This window comes from Cydia fagiglandana, chromosome 21 (assembly GCF_963556715.1).
Source record: "Cydia fagiglandana chromosome 21, ilCydFagi1.1, whole genome shotgun sequence".
Taxonomy (NCBI): Eukaryota; Metazoa; Arthropoda; class Insecta; order Lepidoptera; family Tortricidae; genus Cydia; species Cydia fagiglandana.
This window is the reverse complement of record NC_085952.1, coordinates 13,947,645-13,968,112: the sequence shown is the minus strand read 5'-3', so window position 1 is coordinate 13,968,112 and position 20,468 is coordinate 13,947,645. Positions and strand designations below refer to the sequence as shown.

Genomic DNA, 20,468 nt, shown 5'->3' with positions numbered 1-20,468 from the left:
TGACGATGCACTGTGCGTCTGAATTACGAAATGTGTCTATAACGCTTTTTATTTCATCAAAATACTTGTTGTAGTAAGTGGTAGCCTCGATCCATGTTCCCCAGCGAATAATTGTTGGGTTTGGAGGCAAAGGAATTCCATTAAACATTTCTCTTAATGCTTTTACTCTTTTCGGAGATTTGCGAAATACTTTCTTTACATTTGAAATTAATAGGTTAACTTCTGGAAAAAGAACACGAACTTGATCGGCAACTCTGTTAAGAGCATGGGCTAAACATGTAACATGGACAATGTTCGGAAAAAGTGTTTTCAAATTTCTGCCAGCTTTCAACATATACCCCACACCATCAGTCAATAACAACAACACCTTGTCATGCTTATTGTGACCAGGGCCCCACAAATCATCCAGGGCATTTTTTACAGTATTAGTTATACTGATATTGTTCGTTTCATTTAAACATTTGCTTGACAGCACGTGTGGAGTTCCAACATCATCTTCAAGCATAGCACCTACTATAACGTTAGCGATTTGACGACCTATAGCATCTGTGGTTTCATCAACACTTACATATATATACGCGTCTTTTAATTCGTCTCTAATTATATCCATCTCTTTGTCGTATAATTCATTCACGCAAGTCTGCCTCAGCAAACATTCTGAAGGGACCTGAACAGTTTTTTCAAATTTTCCAGATACACAATCTTCAATGAAATTTTTAAATACAGGGTTCTCTATTTGAGACCACGGTATGTTACAGCTTACTAGAAATTTTGTCAGTTCCAACCTAAAATCTTTTTTGAGAGAAGTGTGTCTTTCAGAGTTAAAATGACGTTTCACGGAAGATTTAGTTTTACAAAAACTAATATTGCACTTCGAGCAAAATAGATTTGTATCGCGAGCCTCTAGCTCAGGATAATCCTGTATAAACAACCCCACAAATTCATCACATGTTATTTTCCTTCGAGGCATTTTAAAGGCAACTTCTATTTGATTATGTTGTTACAAATAAAGATCAGTCAAGATTGACAAATGTCTAAATTGACTGATAAGGTTGCGTACCTAATAGGTAATCTTTTTAAGTACCAATCAAGTCAAGTATGGAGGTAAGATAGCATTGATATTCAATAAAATAATTATACATTTTAAGGTCGTAGGTATAAACGTTTCTCTATACGAATGTCATTTCTGTTTTTGACTGTTTTTTATAATCTTTCAGTATTGTCAAATCGTATTTGCTCCCGCGATAACGATGTATGCTTATTAGCTATCATATTTAGAATGCTGTTGGTACTCCCATAATGTAACCTGGACCGAGTACCTAAATCTCAATGGCCAAAGTTACCCGACTTTACGGTACATAAGATCCAGACGCAGAACTGACATTGGATTGGGCATATCCTCAGGAAACCTGACACCCACCTATTCTAAAGTAGCCCTAACCAGGAACGCCACGCAAACGGAAACATGGTCGCCCTAAATCTACTTGGCGCCGTTCTGTAGAGCAAGAGCTCACATGGCAACAAATACACATATAATTCTTCTTTCCATCTTGTTACACCCTGCTGGTATACGGCTCGAATCTTTTTCTTTCACGTGCCTCGTTCTATGGCAATATTAGGTGAATCTTTCCGAAAGCTTGTAAGTAATAAGATACATTTAAATTTATTTTATTTTTCTTCACATAACGTATTCAAGGAAGGCGTGGGCGAAGCAATGCACCGAGGAGAAGTTTCTTAAGTTGCGAATCTTCTATGAAGAATATTCTCTGGAACTTAAATTTAATAAACAATCTAATCGTGTCAAGACCAACGCCCGCTTTACTGTTATGTGGCGTATAATATTATATATTACACAAAACGTTAAAGTTCTCATGGGAACATTCTCACAGAGAACTTTCTTAGTTTCTTTCATGTAATTTCTCTGAAATTTCCGAGAACATTTCTGCAATTTCTGCAATTCGTACATTTGCTACGGCATGGCCTTGCTTACTCACTTGTATGACACTAAATGTTATGTTATCAAGGCAAGGCAAGTCACTGTTGGCAGATAACACGGGGAATGATAATTTAAATGTGAATTAAATGGTAAGTAGTCCATGTGTGTTATCGGGCTAAGGAAACAATGAAGAAACTCTGTTTGATCTAGAATTTACTCATGGCTAATAAGATGCTAACGGCGTGATTCGGGAAATGAATAGATGTGAAATAGTAAAGATATGTGACGTTCCACTGAAAAAGGTACCGTATGGCGGTTGACGCTTACGCTATTATTAACGCCGCTCCAATATTCAGCCGGGGCAATGGTACCTTTTTCCGTGGGACGTCACATATCTTTACTATTTCATATCTAATGAATCTCTATTTCCTTTCCCGAATCGCGCCGTAAGATAACTAATAAGGTACTTGCACCTAATAAGGCCCAGTTTTAAAGCTTGCTCAATTTCAAAATTTCATACTTTTATAAGTGTAAATGAGTTTAAATTTCTCGCCCATGTTTGGTTAGTACCATGGACAAAATTGCAAGTTCATATCAAAAATGAAAAAAATAAACAATTAAATTAAAGGTGGGCCTTATTAGGCGCAAGTACCTTACATACTAGATAATATATTAAAGTGAAAACGGGAAGTTAAATGTTAAAAATAATTTAGAATGATAAACAATACATACACACACACACAAACCAAACCATACAGGGATAAGTTCGCCTTGGTTGTATTTAATTCACTCTGTGTAACTGTGTTTCTCGTGTTTTAATTTCTATGTACAATAAAGTATATACATAAATACATACATAGACAATTTTGGTTTTAAGTTTTTCACACAAATAGAGAATAGAATAGATTTTGACAAAATTTTGGCACATTTATGAGTAAAAAATAGTATCAAAACCTACCAAAATTAAGAAGATCTTTCATCCTTTTGATGTTTTGAAACTGGTCTAAGTTGATCACTGTAATTTGTTTTGTTTTTGCTGAGTCATATTGTTTGAAGTGTAATATTGATAGCTTAATACGCAACACGTGACTGCAAAGCAAATGAATGAAAATTTGTCGAGGATTAGAAACCCCTGAAACCCCACGTAGACGGCCACGTGATCCTGAAAACACAATGTTTACCACAAGACACACGATGCGTAGGTATCAAACAATTCTTTATTTTAGCCACACACTTCTATGTTAGTTCACTGCATAATCACTACACCTTATAAAACAAAGTCCTCCAAAGCGTCTCTGTTTGTGTGTTTGTTTGTATTCGCGTGTGTGTACCTATTGTATTGTGTGTGTTCGCGATAATCTCAAAAAAAGCTACTGTTCCTTGTTCGACAGTAAAAATCAAAAGTTACATCATTTACTACAGTTATATACGTAAATGATACTAACCCCATTATCGTACAATTTTATTATTTAATGTGCTTATTTTTTGTAAAACCATCCGCATAATTGCTTTTTAATCACCGAATCAAGCGCGCAAAAGAATGTCAATTCGAACGAAATTAATTTTCTGCATACGCATTTAATCTTTCTGGTGTGAGCGCTACAAATACCAATTGCTATGACGACTTAGTGAACTGTCAACTCTATAGAGTTTTACATAAGATATAAATTTAAAGTTCCGCGGAATATCCTGTTTCTTATAAATAAATATTATCACATAGGTACACACAAATGTCCGTGTTTAAACAAGTGAAGATGCATAATAACTCTTGAATGTAATTCATTACTTATACAAAAGTAATCCGTAACCCTCTTATTCATAAAACTTTACAGGCCTGATTTAGTTAAATTAAATTATATCCCTTTCTTTCAAATAAATAAGTCAAAATGACAGATAAAGACAAACGATTTTGAGCTAACTGAGGTTTGTATTTTGACGTACGAGTATATCTCAGCAAGGCTATGATGGTCGACTGTATTAATGATATGGCTGTATAAATGATGTTGAAACTGACATTTGACATTTATCCAGTTTTTATTGATATGTCGTCTTTTCCACTCCGGACTGGCCTTACGGGCAATAAGAATGGTGCATGAATGGGGCTATACTGTGTTCATCGTTATTTGCGTTATTTGACATCTGTCACTCACAACAGCAATACAATGTAAAATGTCTTGCATATCGAAATCACAAAGGAAAACAATTGCACTGCGAACGTTTACGTTCTACGTCTTTTTTTTTTATTTTAGGGTTGGCCGGACACCACCGTTATGAATCGGTAGTTATCTAAGTAAATCGATATGAATTTTTCATTTTTCTTTTAATAAAAGTAAAGAAAAGGTGGATAATTAACTGTAAATATGGATATATTTATCGTCACCTAACAGACAACAAATTTGACACAGAAATAACATAAATAAACTTTAAAATAGATCCCCAGTTAGTTTAGATTTTGACGATGGGTGCGACCTACTCGGTCGGTGTATTAAATGCATTTACCTTGCGGGAAAACCATATAATTCTAGCTTTATTTAAATCACAAATAAAAATTCATTATACGTCACAATTCGATATCTCAGTCTACGTGCCATCCAATCGTAATCGCTTGCTGTGACAATCGATTTGGGTTAGTTACATCTCTATATACGTCAGTCACAATGTGTCAAATAACGCAAATAATAATGCATACAGTATAAGTCCAGCGGTGTGCTACCGCTACAAAGCGATTGGTAAATGAGTTCGCATCACGCGCGCGATTGGTTGTATACACAGACAAAACATCCTCGTTGTATAGGTACTCGCAACTAGTTGCGTTATGGCTCCTCTACACGATGGGCCAAAGCCACTCCAAGGGACGCAGCCATGCGGTAGAATGAGATAGCAATATTACTTGCTCCCTCTAACGCACAATTGCGTCCCTCGGAGTGGCCGGCGTTGGCCCATCGTGTAGAGGAGCCATTAGACTATACAATTGGCTCGAATTCGTGAGTGACCCGGCTGAACTAATCAAACACTGTACAGTGTTTTTTTAGCCGCCTACAATATTTTGGCGAAATTAATTGACAAAAAAAATTAAACAACAAGTTTTTAGTTGTGTTTAATTTTATTTAGTACCTAATTATCAGAGCTCGGCAGGGGTGAGCCATTTTGACGTCACTTACGTCAAGTGTAGATATTAATATAGATACACCTTAGAAAGCAATATTAAAATAAAACTTTATTAATTATAATTAAACTAAAATACTTATGTACACGGGCAGCAGCGTCCCTCAAATTCGGTGTACTCGACTGCGATCGCCAACCCGCCTGCCAAGCGTGGCGATTATGGCATACACCCCCCAAAGGGGGAGGCCTATGTTCAGCAGTGAACGTCTTATGGCTGAGATGATGATGACTTATGTAGGTACAAATAAACTTTAATAGTAGCATATAGATGGCTATACATATTATTTGAAGAGGTTTACTAAAAAAGCTTGCAATAAAATTCATTTGTTTTAATGGCGACGTAAAGATCGTAGCGGAAAGGCAGCCTAAATAAAATAATTTCTTTAGTTATTTAATTACACCACATATACCATCGAATGACAAGGCATGTCCATGTTCTGCAAACTCTGAAAACAGCTCACCCCCGCCGAGCTCTGCTAATTATTAGTTTTTAGTTTTAATTTAGTTTTACATTTTATTTAAATAAACAACATTTATAATTTTTTAATTTGTGTGGATTATGTAGGTATTTTGAATTTTATTGTGTACCTATTGTATATTTTGACATGTGTTTTTTGACATTAAAGATATTGAATTGAATTGAATTGAATATATTCCGTTGTTGCAGGTTTTCCATCGGAGCTGGTGTACCGAGGCTCCGCGATGTGGGAGACCCTGTACGGGATGATCCTGGCCTTCCCCATAGTCTGCTGGGTCTTCGTGCCGGTCTACTACAGGCTTCAGACCAACTCCGTCTACGAGTACTTACAGGTGATTTTCCATCAGAGCTGGTGTACCGAGGCTCCGCGATGTGGGAGGCCCTATACGGGATGATCCTGGCCTTCCCCATAGTCTGCTGGGTCTTCGTGCCGGTCTACTACAGGCTTCAGACCAACTAAGTCTACGAGTACTTACAGGTGATTTTCCATCGGAGCTGGTGTACATACCGAGGCTCCACGATGTGGCTTCCGACACGCCCTTTTCTGTGACAGGTGATCGGTGATCACAATAATACTTTCTATAGAAAACTGAAGTGTCGGACGCCCCGGCCCGGGCCCGGACCGTTGTAGCGTGAGTGGTCCTTTAGGTGGGAGATTTAAGACTATAAATGGGTATTACGGTTTTGATTTTCATTGTAATGTGAGCTGCTGTACAAATATTCGCAAGCAATAACCTTGGAGAATTTAAGAGCCCAACTGAGCAAACATAATATTGAATAATATAATTTCATCCTTTGCTTATTTCAGCTTAACGTCATTTATTGTATAATCTCTGGTTACTCATAGGTATTCGATTTGAAAAATGAATTATTAATAGACTTTTGAAACTTGATTCATATAGTCTTAATCCATTTTGTATGTACGTAGGAGTACAATGCAAACTCCCAGATTTATGTCATTAACACTCACACACAATTAACTCACATTTATAGACGGGTCTATCGCGAATTTATTTTACTATAGGTACCGATAAATGTAAGTTATGTATTCAAAACCCGAAAGTTTTAAATGCCTATTAGGCCACGAATTCGATTAGACCAATAAATAAAATACCACAATGCAATGAAGATTGCAAGTTCTTGCATCATCTAAACTGTGCTTTTTGTATTACTTTCAGATGAGATTCCACTGCGCCTGGGTCCGCCGAGTGGCCGCAGCCACATTCCTCGTCCGCCAACTCTTGAACCTCGCTGTGACCGTGTTCACTCCAACGGTAGCCCTTCATGCGGTACTAGCATTACCTCATTGGGCCTCAGCTGCTGCGCTCACAGCAGTTGGGATCGTCTTTAACCTGCTTGGAGGACTCTCTGCTGCTATCAAGTGAGTTTGACCTTTAAGGATTGAGGTGAAGGTTTATTATTGTTCACTCCAACGGTAGCCCTTCATGCGGTACTAGCACTGCCCCATTGGGAGTCAGCTGCTGTGCTCACGGCGGTTGGGATTGTGTTCAACCTGCTTGGAGGACTCTGTGCTGCTTTCAAGTGAGTTTGGGTTTAAGGCTTACATACTTAATTTTGGAGCTGGAAATAGTCGCTCAAAATCGTGATAAATGGAGGATTCCTTTGTGAGCCCTATGTCCCTAATTAGGGATAACAGGAATGCATCATCGTCATACTTACTCAATGAGCTTTACATACAGCGCTCATGATTTTTTCTCAATGGAATGGAATTTGACTTATTCTCATGCAGTTCTTTTATTTTTCTTTGGCACTCTCTCTCAAATTCATACTAGGTGATGATTATTAAATTCTAAACATGATTACTTCAATTTTTTCAGGGCCGATGTGATCCAAACCATGACAATGATACTAGTAAGTGGCGCCTTCATAATCCAAGCGACCATCCGCGCTGGCGGCCCGCAGAAGGTTCTAGAAGACAATATAGATGGAGGAAGATTGCAGTTCTTCAAGTAAGTAGCTTCATTATTCTGTTGCTTGCTTATTGTTGATCTAGAGGGACTAGTTAAACTATTTCTCTCTTTTAAGCTTAAAGAGACTCCCTACTAATATTATAAACTCTGGCCATCATACATGATATGGTTAATCTTTTAACTGAATGTGCATTTTCAAGCAGCACTTTTTTTAAATATTTTGAAGATACCAAAAATACAAAATAAAAATACAATTATAATAAATTAATCAGCTCCCATGAGCCATGGGAGACATGAAAGATGATGAATATATAAAGTTAGGTTGTGTGTGGCATTATAATTATATTCCACTTTACAAATATTTTATTAAACAACATTAATTTATTAATTTTTTTAGATTCCACTGGGATCCAACAATCCGCGTGGACACCCTGTCTGCCATCGTGGGCCAACTCTTCATGTCCCTCTCTATCTATGGCTGCCAACAGACCTTCGTCCAGCGCTACTGTTCCATGAATAGTGAAGCTCGAGTGCGGAGAACTCTGCTAGCTAATGTCCCGGCTGTGGGGATTCTCTTCAGCCTGTCTTGGGTTGTCGGTAAGTCAATCATGTCATGTCATGTCAACTGCCAACAGACCGTCAACAGCAAGGCCTGAGTCCAGAGAACTAACGGTAATGTGCCGGCTGTGGGGGTACTGCTCAAGTGTTCAGCTTGTCTTGAGTTGTTTTTTAATGTAACACCTACTGTATAAGTCAGAAAGACCAAGTAAAGTGTTTCGTTTGATCATTTATTTATTTCAACCAATCGTTGACATAATGATGAAGACCATTCTGTCTTGAGAGAAACAACAAACGAGAAACCCACCTACTGTATAAGTAGACTTTACATTTAACTGTGCTTTTTCCCGAGCCTTAGGAAATAATTAGTGCCTTGTGGAGGGAAAATTTGAAAGGCCAGAAGGCCATTCTAAAATAGCTGCGACCTTAGCCTCATCTAAATTTATAGTTCTTTGACACTTGAATCAGAGCCTAGCACTGAGCTATTTCGGTCTCTTATACCATCTTACCGGTCTTTCATCCATCCATCCATCCATTAATCTTGCGGGTATATATAAAATTATTCCTCTACAGATCCCATAATATTATTATAACATTCCAGGTATGGCGCTCTACGCTGTCTACAAATACTGTGACCCTCTGATGTCCGGCAGCATCGCGGCTCCAGACGAGGTCCTGCCGTTCTACGTGCAGGATCAATTTGGATTCCTGCCTGGGATGCTGGGACTGTTCCTGGGAAGCTTGTTCAACGGAGCTTTGAGGTGAGTCTTGGTCGAGTCCAGTTTCAATTGTGAACAGTTAATCAATTCTGAGAAAAAGAGTAAGAGGCTGGAATTTCATCTGTTTGCAGCTTTATCAGTTGCAATATCTAAAAGTTATTTGTACGGTTAATTTGGTCCAACGTAGTGAATTCCTTCAATCTTGTCAGAGAGATATCGATCCCTATAACTACTGAATAGAACTGATTCTTGTATAATAAGTTTATATTAGCGATCATCAGGATCATAATAAAGTATGATCTCATGAATTATGATCCTGCGAACTTCAATAATGTGTAATTTAGGTAATTAAGTACTCTCATTAAAGAAGGCTTGTTACTAAAAATCTCTTCACACACTTTCAGCTTCCTGGTATCCAATGTGAACTCTTTGGCTACGGTGACGTGGGAAGACTTTGTGTCTGCTGCACCAGCTTTCCAAGGCATATCTGATAAGCAGCAGCTTACTGTGATCAAGAGCATTGGAGTCATCTATTGTAAGTCATTATCCTTATTAACAATGATACTTATTATATGATAATAGTTTTTGAATGCCTATCATACATAGTTCGTCTCTTGCTTACTATACGGCCAACTCTCCAAATTTATGATCATTGGAAATTCAATCTTAAATTATATTTATTGTTTAGAATGTTTAGATGATGGAAGTATTACACACTTACCTGATTAGTAAATAAATAAATAATAGATCTTAAATAAAGTTAAGTTTCCAATAATCGTAAATTTCGAGAGTTACGCACAGCGCCAAGAATAATTATAAGCTCTCGTGGTTTAAGGCAACCTTTTGCTTTCGAGAACGATAATACCTTTCTCATTATTTTAAATAGACGTTGATGAAAATGTTTGTAACTCATTTATATTTAAGCTCTCAAAAAAATTAAAGAATCTTTTTTTAATTTTACCGAACAGTCCCGTAAACATATCAAAAATGCAATACAAAATATAAAACAAAAAAGACCTGGAGGTTCATAATTATATAAATTATGTTAACTAAACTTACCTCTTTCCAGCCCTCATAATCATGTGCCTATCCCTCTGCGTGGGCATGGTCGGTGGCGTCATCGAGGGTTCCATGCTTGTCACCTCTGCCACCTCAGGAGCCCTACTGGGGGTCTTCGTGTTGGCTACCCTCTGTCCTATCGCCAACGGGAAGGGAGCCTTGTGGGGCATGATCGCAGCACATTTTATTACGACATGGATGGCCGCTGGAAGATTAATTTATGTGGATACTAGTGTCGCTATGCTGCCGTTGTCTGTTGATGTGAGTATTAGATTTTATTGTACCTTTATATTGGAAATCATTCATTCCCTCCATTCAGGATTCTTCTGAAAGAAAAGATAAACTTCACAACTCAAATTAACACCACCATACCTAAAAATAAAAAAGTAAATTATAACATTTATCGTTTACATCTCAAAAGAAAAGATAAAACATAATCAGACTGCGAAGAATCAGTTCTTACAAAAATTCAAATCATGAAAACTGCCGTTTGGCTTATTTAAAAGACATCATAAGATGAAAAGATCTCCTTCAAAATACAATTCACAAAGTTTAAGCGATCATAATAATTATAATGTTATAATCAATTTAAAAGGTCTCGATTTAATCTAACAGTATGTTACATTGAATATGATAATGAATACGACAATGATGATGTTGCAGGAGTGTCCCAACGGAACAATGAACGTGTTCCACAAGCCGCTGCCAGTCGGAGTAAACCAGACGCTGATGCAGCTGGAACACCTGCTGCAGAACATGAACACGAGCCGCGTGTACGTCCCCCAGGAGTCTGTGATGTAAGTTGATAAAGTAATAGCTGTGAAAACACACAACATTACAAAGCGAGTTACTTTACGAAGTAACGGTTCGTGAATTTTGTTCACGAAAAGTATAGGTAGGGTGGCTACGGAAGAGAGCGAAGCCAAGAAGTAATTACATTAACTGAATAAAAAAGTGAACGTTCGTGTCGTATCTGACTGTTAAAGAGAAGGTACAGGATTACAAATGGAAATTGCTACACCTACAAGAACTAGGCTTTAATATGACGATGACGGAAATTTAGGTACACTAAGCAGAGACCGACGTGCTGGTTAATTTACTGTTAAATTGTTTACTCTGCTCTTTCTTTCTTCATCATTTATTTCTCGCGCTGTCCCAGCATTTTGCCACGGCTCATGGGAGCCTGGGGTCCGCTTGGGTACTAATCCCAAGAATTGGCGTGGGCACAAGTTTTTACTAAAGCGACTGCCATCTGTCTTTCAACCCAGAGGGTAAACTAGGCTTTATTGGGATTAGTCTTGTATTCTCACGATGTTTTCCTTCGCCGAAAAGCGACTGGCTACTCTTTCTTTCTTGTTACTTATAAATCTTATCTTATCCTACCCTTTTTATCTTCTCCAGCACTACGGCCCTCCATAGCATGTACTCCGTGTCCTACATGTGGTACGCCGTAATCGGCACCTTCACCTGCGTCATCGTCGGGTGCATCATCGGAGCCATCACCAGCACTGATTCGGATGTCTTCGACGAGCGTCTGCTACATCCGCTCGTTGCTACCATTTATAATAAGATGCCAGGTATTTAACTATTGAATATTTTATGCTTTGCTTAAAATTAAGATATTGCTGACAGTTGGTAAAAATACTTATTACAATATCATTGAGTTATTCCTGTCCCTCTTTCAATTATGTAATGTGTCCAAAATATAACGATGGGTGGGAAGATGATAGTGATGGATATACCTATTAAAGTGAAAAATACATGGGACCCCAAATAAAACGAATTAAACAGTAGATATTGATATTTATCATGAAGTTGATTTTTTTCGCAGAAGTTAGTAATAAATAGAAATGTGTTTTTGGAGACACTAAGCGTTCGGTAACACTATTCCTTATAACTTTACATCTCCATTTTTCAGGAAAGAAACGCACCTACAGCAATGAGAAAACCAAAACTCCAGAAAAGGACTCCAGTGAAAAAACTGACGTCACAGTAGCTGAAGATTTAAAAGAAACAAGCCCTGGCAAGATTCCTAGCCCTGCAGTAGAACGACGAGAAAAAGAACAGGAAAGTCCAATTTTTGCAACGAATAGTAGTAATGATGTGCCAACAGTAGATATTAAAAAGGCGTTTTTAAGTCCAGCCAAGATTGCTATAACAGCTGTAAAAACACAGCCTGAAGAGCCTAGTCCGGTTGCTTTTGCAACGACTAGTAGCAGACATTTTGATGCTTATGATACCAATGTGAGAGGATCACCGCTGCCGGTGAGGACACGGTTGTGATGACACTTATATTAAGACTTGTGATAGAACGTTATTGTTATACATATATTACGACACGGGAATATTATTGAGGAGAGAAAAGGCATTATTAATGATAGTAATTTTGAAATGTGTGATTTGGACACAGAAGTTTTGAGAAATAATGAAACAGCTAGATTTCATCTTGGTTTCTCAGTGGTCGTGTCTATCAACGCAAAACTAAGTATATCAGTTGAAGGTTAAAATGTTTTCTAAGAGTGTTTCTTTAAATTTGATGGTATGAACTTGCCTTAAGGATGACTCACGTTAGACAGGGCCGTATCCGGGCCGGAGCTTCCGGCGCTTACTTTTCTATGACATGACAGGCGATCACGTGATGCTTTCCATAGGAAACGATGCGCCGGAAGCTCCGGCCCGGACACGGCCCGGTCTAACGCGAGTTATCCTTTATACGTAAAGCATTTTTAGTTGTGAACCTCACACAAAGCGCAGATAATATTATAGTCTGTAGCTCCATGTGCTACGAGTACTGCTTCTGACTATACTATTCTCCGCTTCGTGTGTTTAGTTTTAGTTGTGCTATAGAATGGTTAAATTAACCATTCTATTTAGTTTACATATGTTGATCTGTGGTACTTAAAGTGCCTGCGTCGAAATAATAGGTAGGTATTCTTAAGAATGAAGGCTTTCACGATTTGGGTTGTTTTATTAAGGTGTCATTCGGATGTCGACTGCAGTAGCGCGATATTGCGCGACTGGCTTCGGCTAAGGCGACAACCATAGGTTGGAGCGAGACACAGCGATGAGACGTTTCGTTCCCACCTATGATTTTCGACTTAGCCGAAGCCGGTCGCGCAATGTCGTGGCCAGGCCGTTACTGTTACAGCAATGAACCGAACACCGGTAATTGCCTTGATAAAACGAGTGACAAACTAAACGTTCTAATTCTAATTGCTGCAGTAACGCATCAAAGTCTGTCACTCGTTTTATAAAAAAAAATACGCGTCAACGTAATGGTAACATTCCATTTCTAACCGCATCAGTTGCACTACCGGTACTGAACGCGTCGCTGTCATTGTCAATTTCCATAGTAAAGGGAACAGTAGTGCAGTTGTCGTTGGAAATGGACTGTCACCTTTACAGTAAAGTCGCAACAGAGAGCCTAACGCGAACCACGTTTGCCGTGTTGGCTCTCTGTCGTACTTTTATTTTTATACGTAGATGTGACGGGGAGGCAACACGTCGAACATAATTCGCGGTAGGCCCTCGGTAATTGTACTGCAGTCGTCATCCGAATGTCATTTTTAAGGTGAAAGTCCATTTCCAACGACAGCTGCACTACTGTTCATTTTACTATGGAAATTGACAATGACAGCGACGCGTTCAGTACCGGTAGTGCAGCTGATGCGGTTAGAAATGGAATGTTACCATTATTTAACGTAGAATATAACACAGGTGAAATTTTAAACATCGTTCATACTCTACGTAGTGACTTTGTAGGTTATACTGAATTACTAAGGGACCAATGCCGAAATCGCGAAAAAATTAACTGTCCCATAGAAATCAGTGGCATCATCAGTCGGAATGTATGGGACAGCCAAATTTTTTTCGCGATTTCGGTATTGGTCCCATAATAAAAGTTGTTCAGTATTACCTATAAAGTCACTACGTACTTAGAGTATGAACGGTGTTTAAAATTTCACCCTGTATAACATAAAATAAAAGACATATAAGGGGCTGTGGCCTATATTTATGTGATCTTTCTCAGTATTAGTTAGTTTATTGCGATTATGTTAACTATTAAATTATAAGAACTCAATTAAGTGTATGTTTGATAGAGTGCCAATATTTTTGTATTAAATATTATGATTATAATGTGATAATGAAGTGCAATAAATATTTTTAATTATTTTTATTGGTTTTAATATAAGACGCTACATATATTCAACAGCCATACAGCCGTATTCGAACAATTAGATATGTCAGTGTCAAACAAGTGTCAAAATTGACATTTCTTCAAACAAAAACGTCACTTGTGACACTGACATATCTAATCCATATCGTTTCAATATCTAGTATTTGACGTATCTCATTGTTCGAATACAGCTGATAGAAAGTTTTTGTTGAGGTTTGAAAAGTGAGTAACTAAAAATCCTGAAACTTTATTTCAAAAGAGAATAGTAGCCTTACCACGACTGCCTTTAGCACTGTCAAACTGATGTATTCGCTAACGTCTGCGTAACTTACTTGAATGAGATGCATAGAAAGTCTACGTAGACGCTAGCGAATATGTCAGTGACCAACTCATGGTAGCCGTATTAGTGCAGTTTATTTTAAATTTTGATGGTTACAAGTACGTAAAACATCAGAAATTATAGTCAAAGTCCGACAGTCGTACTTCACTCGCGAAACGACCCGAACAAAACGATATGTGACCGTGACGTCAAGGTCACAAAGAGTCCATCTTGAAGTATGAACAAAACAAGAAAATTGCAGGTGAAATATTGCGTTTATGTAGTTTCCATACAATCTTTTATTGGATAAAATCTGAGGAATCGAATCGAATGGTAACTAACTGCGACAATTCTTCGACCGACGGTTTTGTCAGGAAGCCCTTCTTCCACATTGAACGATATTTGTAACTGAAAATAAAATATATTGTATGTGTTAGCATTTACAATTTGTCACATCATGTACAGTCGACGTCAAAGATATGTACCTATTGCACCTTACTCCTTTCTAATAAGGTGAAAAATGTATACATATATTTAACGTCGACTGTTCATATAAAGCACCGGTGGTAAAGAACCAACGAGAGAAATAGAAATAAGACCCTGTATAATAGACTACGAATTGTGTGATAAATCAATTTACGATGGAATTCTGGCACACGAAGTTGAAACAATGTTATTCTAGCTAGGTAGTTAGTACAAAAGGTAAAATTGTTCTCTGCATACAATCAATAAGCATAATTAGCATGAATCACCTACCTCATGGGTATCTTCTTCCTCTAATAGACTAGTAACCCGATAAGTGTCATCCACCTGTGCAATGCGTGGGTTCAAAATGTTTGAGCCGGTCGCCTCACTGTCAAAACCAAAATTAAATAAATGTATGATGTTTTACAGTACATATGGACTTTACCGCACTAGTGCGATAATGCACAGACACATTACGTAACTATGTCAAATATTTAAAGGGCTATATATACTGTAAAACGCTGTACGATAAATGTGAGAATAGGTAATAAGATAATACTCATGTCAACTAAAAACACTCCCTTCGGTCGTGTTTTAATTTATCGCCACTCGTGAATTTCCTATTTTTCGCACTATTTTTTATCATCAAGTGATGATGAACAATAACAGCCACATTTTGCCTCTCATTAAGCATCCGGACAAATCTGTCGGTCGAAGAATTGTAGCAGCCAGTCATTTCTTTACAACATCACTCAATTTAAGGAGTCATCCATTAATTACATCACACGTTTAGGGGGAGGGAGGGGGTCAAGAAAATGTGACATATTGTGACGTGGGGGAGGGGGGAGACACAAACTTTGTGACGTCACTTTAACTTCATCAGTAACCGAAAATTTATTTAAATTATTTTATTCGCTGTACATTTAAATAACAAGTTTTTAAAACAATAATCGTTTTTATTCGTTTCATTTTCTTTCCTAAGCAGTTTTGGGTTATAAAATTACTAATATTTATATCGTCAAAAATATTTTGATAAAATATTAATAACTTAAATATTAAGTACTTACTTAATTCGATTTGGCGATTTCGTAGAAAAAATGTGACGTCACACTAGGGGGGAGGGGTTTGCCAAATGTGACCAAGTGTGACAAGCAGGGGGGAGGGGTCAAAAAACCTAGAAATTCGTGTGACGTAATTAATGGATGACCCCTAATTAGTCTACTATACTATACTATTTCATAAATTGATCATGGACCCGCGAAACGCAGCATTCCAGAAATGCAGTTATTTCGAAAAGTGAGACAGACTAATTTCAAAATTTTTATGTAGGTAAAGCCTGACAACAGTTTATTTGACCCACGCCATTTTGCGGATTTTCAATGGTACTAATTTCTTTTACTGGCAACAAGTACTCTTTGACAACGAACGTTCGATGTCATCGAATGTCACCGATGTAAACAAATGTAAAATATCTACGAATATTATTCAAATATAAACGGTTTTATTACAAAAATGCCAAAAATATATTCCAAAGATGCGAAAAAAATTGTAGTGAATGCAATCAAATACTTACAGCTTAAAAAAGACAGGATTACATAGCATTCCAATAAACAATGTTTTAAAGTTGGTTGTTGACATGGCCGGTATTGACGTTTTATAGTGCGGTTGTATTGGACTGGTTATCGTATCGTATAGGAAGTAACTCAAGAAAATTGGAGCAATTGCTGTGACCATGTTAAAAAAATTTAAGACGATTATAGGAATAAAGGTCCTATAATCGAATTGGAGACTGAACGTTTTATAATCGAGGTTGGTGGTCCTGAAAGCGACACAACATCTGATGAAAATCAGACTTCGTCAGAGTCAGAAAACGAAGAAACATAAATATTGAATATTTAGAATCAGATTTTGACGAATAGGTAAATTGAAAGAACCGAATTCTCTGTAAGCAATGTTTCTGACATTATACGAGTATCAACACGAAGCCAATGCCCACTACCCCGACTATACATGACGTACGCACATTATTGCCATACGTAAGCTGTTTGCAGCGACACTATCTTAGGGTTAAATAAACTGTTGTCAGGCTTTACCTATATTATAACAAGTGATGACAATGGAGAAAACTACTTGAAAGTAAATAAACCATTGTGCTGGTTACAGGTACAGTCGGCGTCAAATACTTTGTAGCAACAAAGTAGCCAAATAGTAACATCTAGCAAGTAACATAATAAAATTGCGGTTTATGACGTAAGTATTAAAAAAACCGGGCAAGTGCGAGTCGGACTCGCGCACGAAGGGTTCCGTACCATGAAGCAAAAAAAAAAAACGGAAAAAATGCAAAAAGAAAACGGTCACCCATCCAAGGACTGACCACGCCCGACGTTGCTTAACTTTGGTCAAAAATCACGTTTGCTGTATGGGAGCGCCACTTAAATCTTTATTTTATTCTATTTTTAGTATTTGTTGTTATAGCGGCAACAGAAATACATCATCTGTGAAAATTTCAACTGTCTAGCTATCACGGTTCGTGAGATACAGCCTGGTGACAGACAGACGGACAGACGGACGGACGGACGGACGGACGGACGGACAGCGAAGTCTTAGTAATAGGGTCCCGTTTTACCCTTTGGGTACGGAACCCTAAAAACTGCTTACTAGATCTCGTTCAAACCAATTTTCGGTGGAAGTTTGCATGGTAATATACATCATATTTTTTTTGTTTTATTTTAGAAGTTAAAGGACACACATCTTACCACTTTGGAGGTGGTCTCTCGTGCAAACTATTGAGTTTAGAAAAAAATGATATTAAAAACCTCAATATCTTTTTTGAAGACCTATCCATAAATACCCCAAACGCATGGAATTGATGCAAAAAAAAAATTTGAGTTTCAGTTATATGATATGGGGAACCCCCAAAATGTATTGTTTTTTTTTTCTATTTTTGTTGGAAAATCCAAGTTTCAACAGTACCTATAGTTCTTATAGTTTCGGAAAAAAGTGGCTGTATATACGGACGGACAGACAGACACGGAGATGACGAATCCATAAGGGTTCCGTTTTTTGCCATTTGGCTACAGAACCCTAAAAATGCTCTATCACAGGTAAATGAGAAATTGAAAATGGAAATAATTGCCCAAGATTATTAGTTTTATTAAAATAAAAAATCGGTCAACACGCTCAAGAAAAGGAAATAATAAATCATTTACTATTGTGTAGGGTAGGTATAATATAAAATAACCATCAGTTCATTAAAAAATACGTAAAAGAATAACGAAAGTACGGACAATCGGTAAATCCCGGGATTTTAATTTCCGGGACTTACTCAGGCAACCCTATTACATTCTATCAGTGTACAATTTTAGGGTTCCGTACCCAAAGGGTAAAAACGGGACCCTATTACTAAGACTTCGCTGTCCGTCTGTCATCAGGCTGTATCTCATGAACCGTGGTAACTAGACAGTTTAAATTTTCACAGATGATTGAGTTTCTATCGCCGCTATAACAACAAATGCTACAAACAGAATAAAATAAATAGTTATACAACAAACGTGATTTTTGCCGTTTTTTGCATAATGGTACAGAACCCTGCGTGTGCGAGTCCAACTTGCACTTGGCCGGTTATTTTTAAATTAAGTACCTCTTGGAGAATATCAAATAACTGATGAGGGCAATGTATCTCGTACGATATTATTGATTGGCGACTTTTTATTTAGTTTTCGGCGAACATTTGCTAAGTAGGTAGTACTAATAGCCATCTAGGAAAATAAGTACTTACAAAATATGTCCAAATAATTGAGAATATCAATTCAAAGCATAAAAAGATATAAGCATCTGCACTGATAGGAAAACAGTAGGTATCTTAATCTAACTAAGGTCTTTTCGTACGCCGCCGCTGTGAGTAGGTAGGTATTTATCGCAACGCACGAAGTTACGCGCGACATAGGTACCTACATATGTGACGTTATCTATGAAAAGGGACCTTATTGTCGATGGCGCTTCCGCCATTATCAACGATGTTCTGATATAAATACCACGCCGCGCGACATGTGCGTCGTAAGCGCCATAGACAATAAGGTCCCTTTTCATAGATAATGCCACAATTAGAATTAGAACTTACTCGTTACTTTGAATGTCAGTGGTTGATGAAATCGGAGATTCCATTTCCATATTTTGCAGTCTGTAAATAAAGCTAAATTGTAGTAGTGTATTGTGTTACGTAGGTAGGGCTAAAAAGCACAAGTCAAATAATTATACTCACTCGATGTAGTCTAAAGATGTAGTATCATGTTCGGCTGTGAAATTATCCAATTTTCTTCTTTTCCTAGAAAGACAAAAAAGTAAAAAGTTTAGACGCATGACAAATCACGAGCCGAGGTTCGAACCCTCGATAGTGGATGGATTGCTAAAAGAACGCTTTATGCGTCTAATTGTGTGCGTTACATGTATCACTGTGTGCTCGTATTTATAGGAAGGCCCACTACACCGCAACCGCGTAACTACGACTCACGGAGACTCACACATAGACGGCAATGTTTTCTGCCTTTGCCGTGGCGCTAGTGCCGCGTGGTGTAAACGTCGCGAATCGCAATATCCTTTTAAGCTATTTAGATGATGAATTGATGACAATGTTTAACCGGTAGATGGAGCGATTATTAAATTTTAGAATGTTTTAAGTTTTATGGATTACTAATTAGTACGATCGATTATATATTAAATTAAGTAATAATTACTTATTTCACTGTGTAATAAATATACATTTTTACTTACGTTAGTTCCATTGTTTGTTGGAATCTTCCGAGTTGTCTTTTTCGAGATGTCTTCTTTTTATTCAATTGCTTGTTACCCATTATAACTTAAAGGTTTTGGTGCACACGGTATATCACTAGGACACACAACACAGCACAGTTTTTATAAGTAAATCTTATATTTGTTTTGGGGACACGTAGTACAGGTCCGTCTGGCACGAGCGCTCAGCCATCACTGTCTCATTTCTAAAGACGGACGGAGATAGAGCATGCAGGCCGAAGTCGATATTTTGTTACGATAGAATTAGTTGATGTTTATTTATTTTAAAAATATTGCCTCTTATTATCGTTTTTCTAAAGCTGTCAAATTATTGTTATAGTTATGATTGATTTTTCTCCTTTTTTTGTTTCATAGTGTCACATAGTAAAGAAACAAGTAAAGTTGGAGTATAAATTCGAATTGGAGGTTACTTTGGGAATAAATTGTATCGAGCGAAGTGTTATGAATCGTGTATCGAAAGCTGTGTTATTAAAGATAATATAATCAAGAATTATATATATTTTTCCCACGTCTACAAATATCAACGTTTCTTAGAAAAATAGGATAATAATTGGGGTATTTTTACATTTCTGGCTCAGGGAACGGCCTTAAGAAAAACAATGTCAGATGTGTACAAATAATTGTCAGATTATGTAGCAGAATTACAGCATCAACGTAGACCAAATTAACCAAATTCACAATCTACTTAACGAATTTTTAACTGCCCTCTAACCAACATAGACGGCTAATAATGACGGAAGTAGTGTCACCCAATGTATGGGACGTGCAAATTTTGGTATCGGATGAATTCACTTGGCACAGATGTAGTATACGTAAAGCTAAGCCAATCCAGCCCGTTAGCCAACCGCCACC

At 37.5% G+C, this 20,468-nt stretch overlaps 2 protein-coding genes across 3 annotated transcripts in view; one reads left to right on the top strand and one right to left on the bottom strand.

Annotated features, from left to right (window-relative positions):
- The window catches only part of LOC134675155 (sodium-coupled monocarboxylate transporter 1), a 28,596-nt gene extending 16,322 nt beyond the window's left edge, over positions 1-12,274 (top strand). The window contains exons 3-12 of one of the 2 annotated variants that reach the window (XM_063533331.1): positions 5,769-5,911; positions 6,758-6,960; positions 7,418-7,549; positions 7,908-8,107; positions 8,670-8,829; positions 9,192-9,322; positions 9,857-10,107; positions 10,510-10,643; positions 11,248-11,423; positions 11,765-12,274. In XM_063533331.1, coding sequence (XP_063389401.1) covers positions 5,769-5,911; positions 6,758-6,960; positions 7,418-7,549; positions 7,908-8,107; positions 8,670-8,829; positions 9,192-9,322; positions 9,857-10,107; positions 10,510-10,643; positions 11,248-11,423; positions 11,765-12,129 — 1,895 coding nt within the window. In that variant the 3' untranslated portion in view covers positions 12,130-12,274. The other variant, XM_063533332.1, reaches the window with a different exon arrangement.
- A 2,344-nt stretch (positions 12,275-14,618) lies between these two features.
- On the bottom strand, positions 14,619-20,190 carry LOC134674983 (uncharacterized). Its single transcript, XM_063533127.1, has 5 exons — positions 19,578-20,190; positions 19,069-19,131; positions 18,928-18,987; positions 15,099-15,195; positions 14,619-14,750 (listed from the first exon to the last, which is right to left on the bottom strand). The coding sequence occupies exons 1-5, from the start codon at positions 19,655-19,657 to the stop codon at positions 14,619-14,621; spliced, it is 432 nt and encodes a 143-aa protein (XP_063389197.1). The 5' UTR covers positions 19,658-20,190.
- Positions 20,191-20,468: the final 278 nt, after the last annotated feature.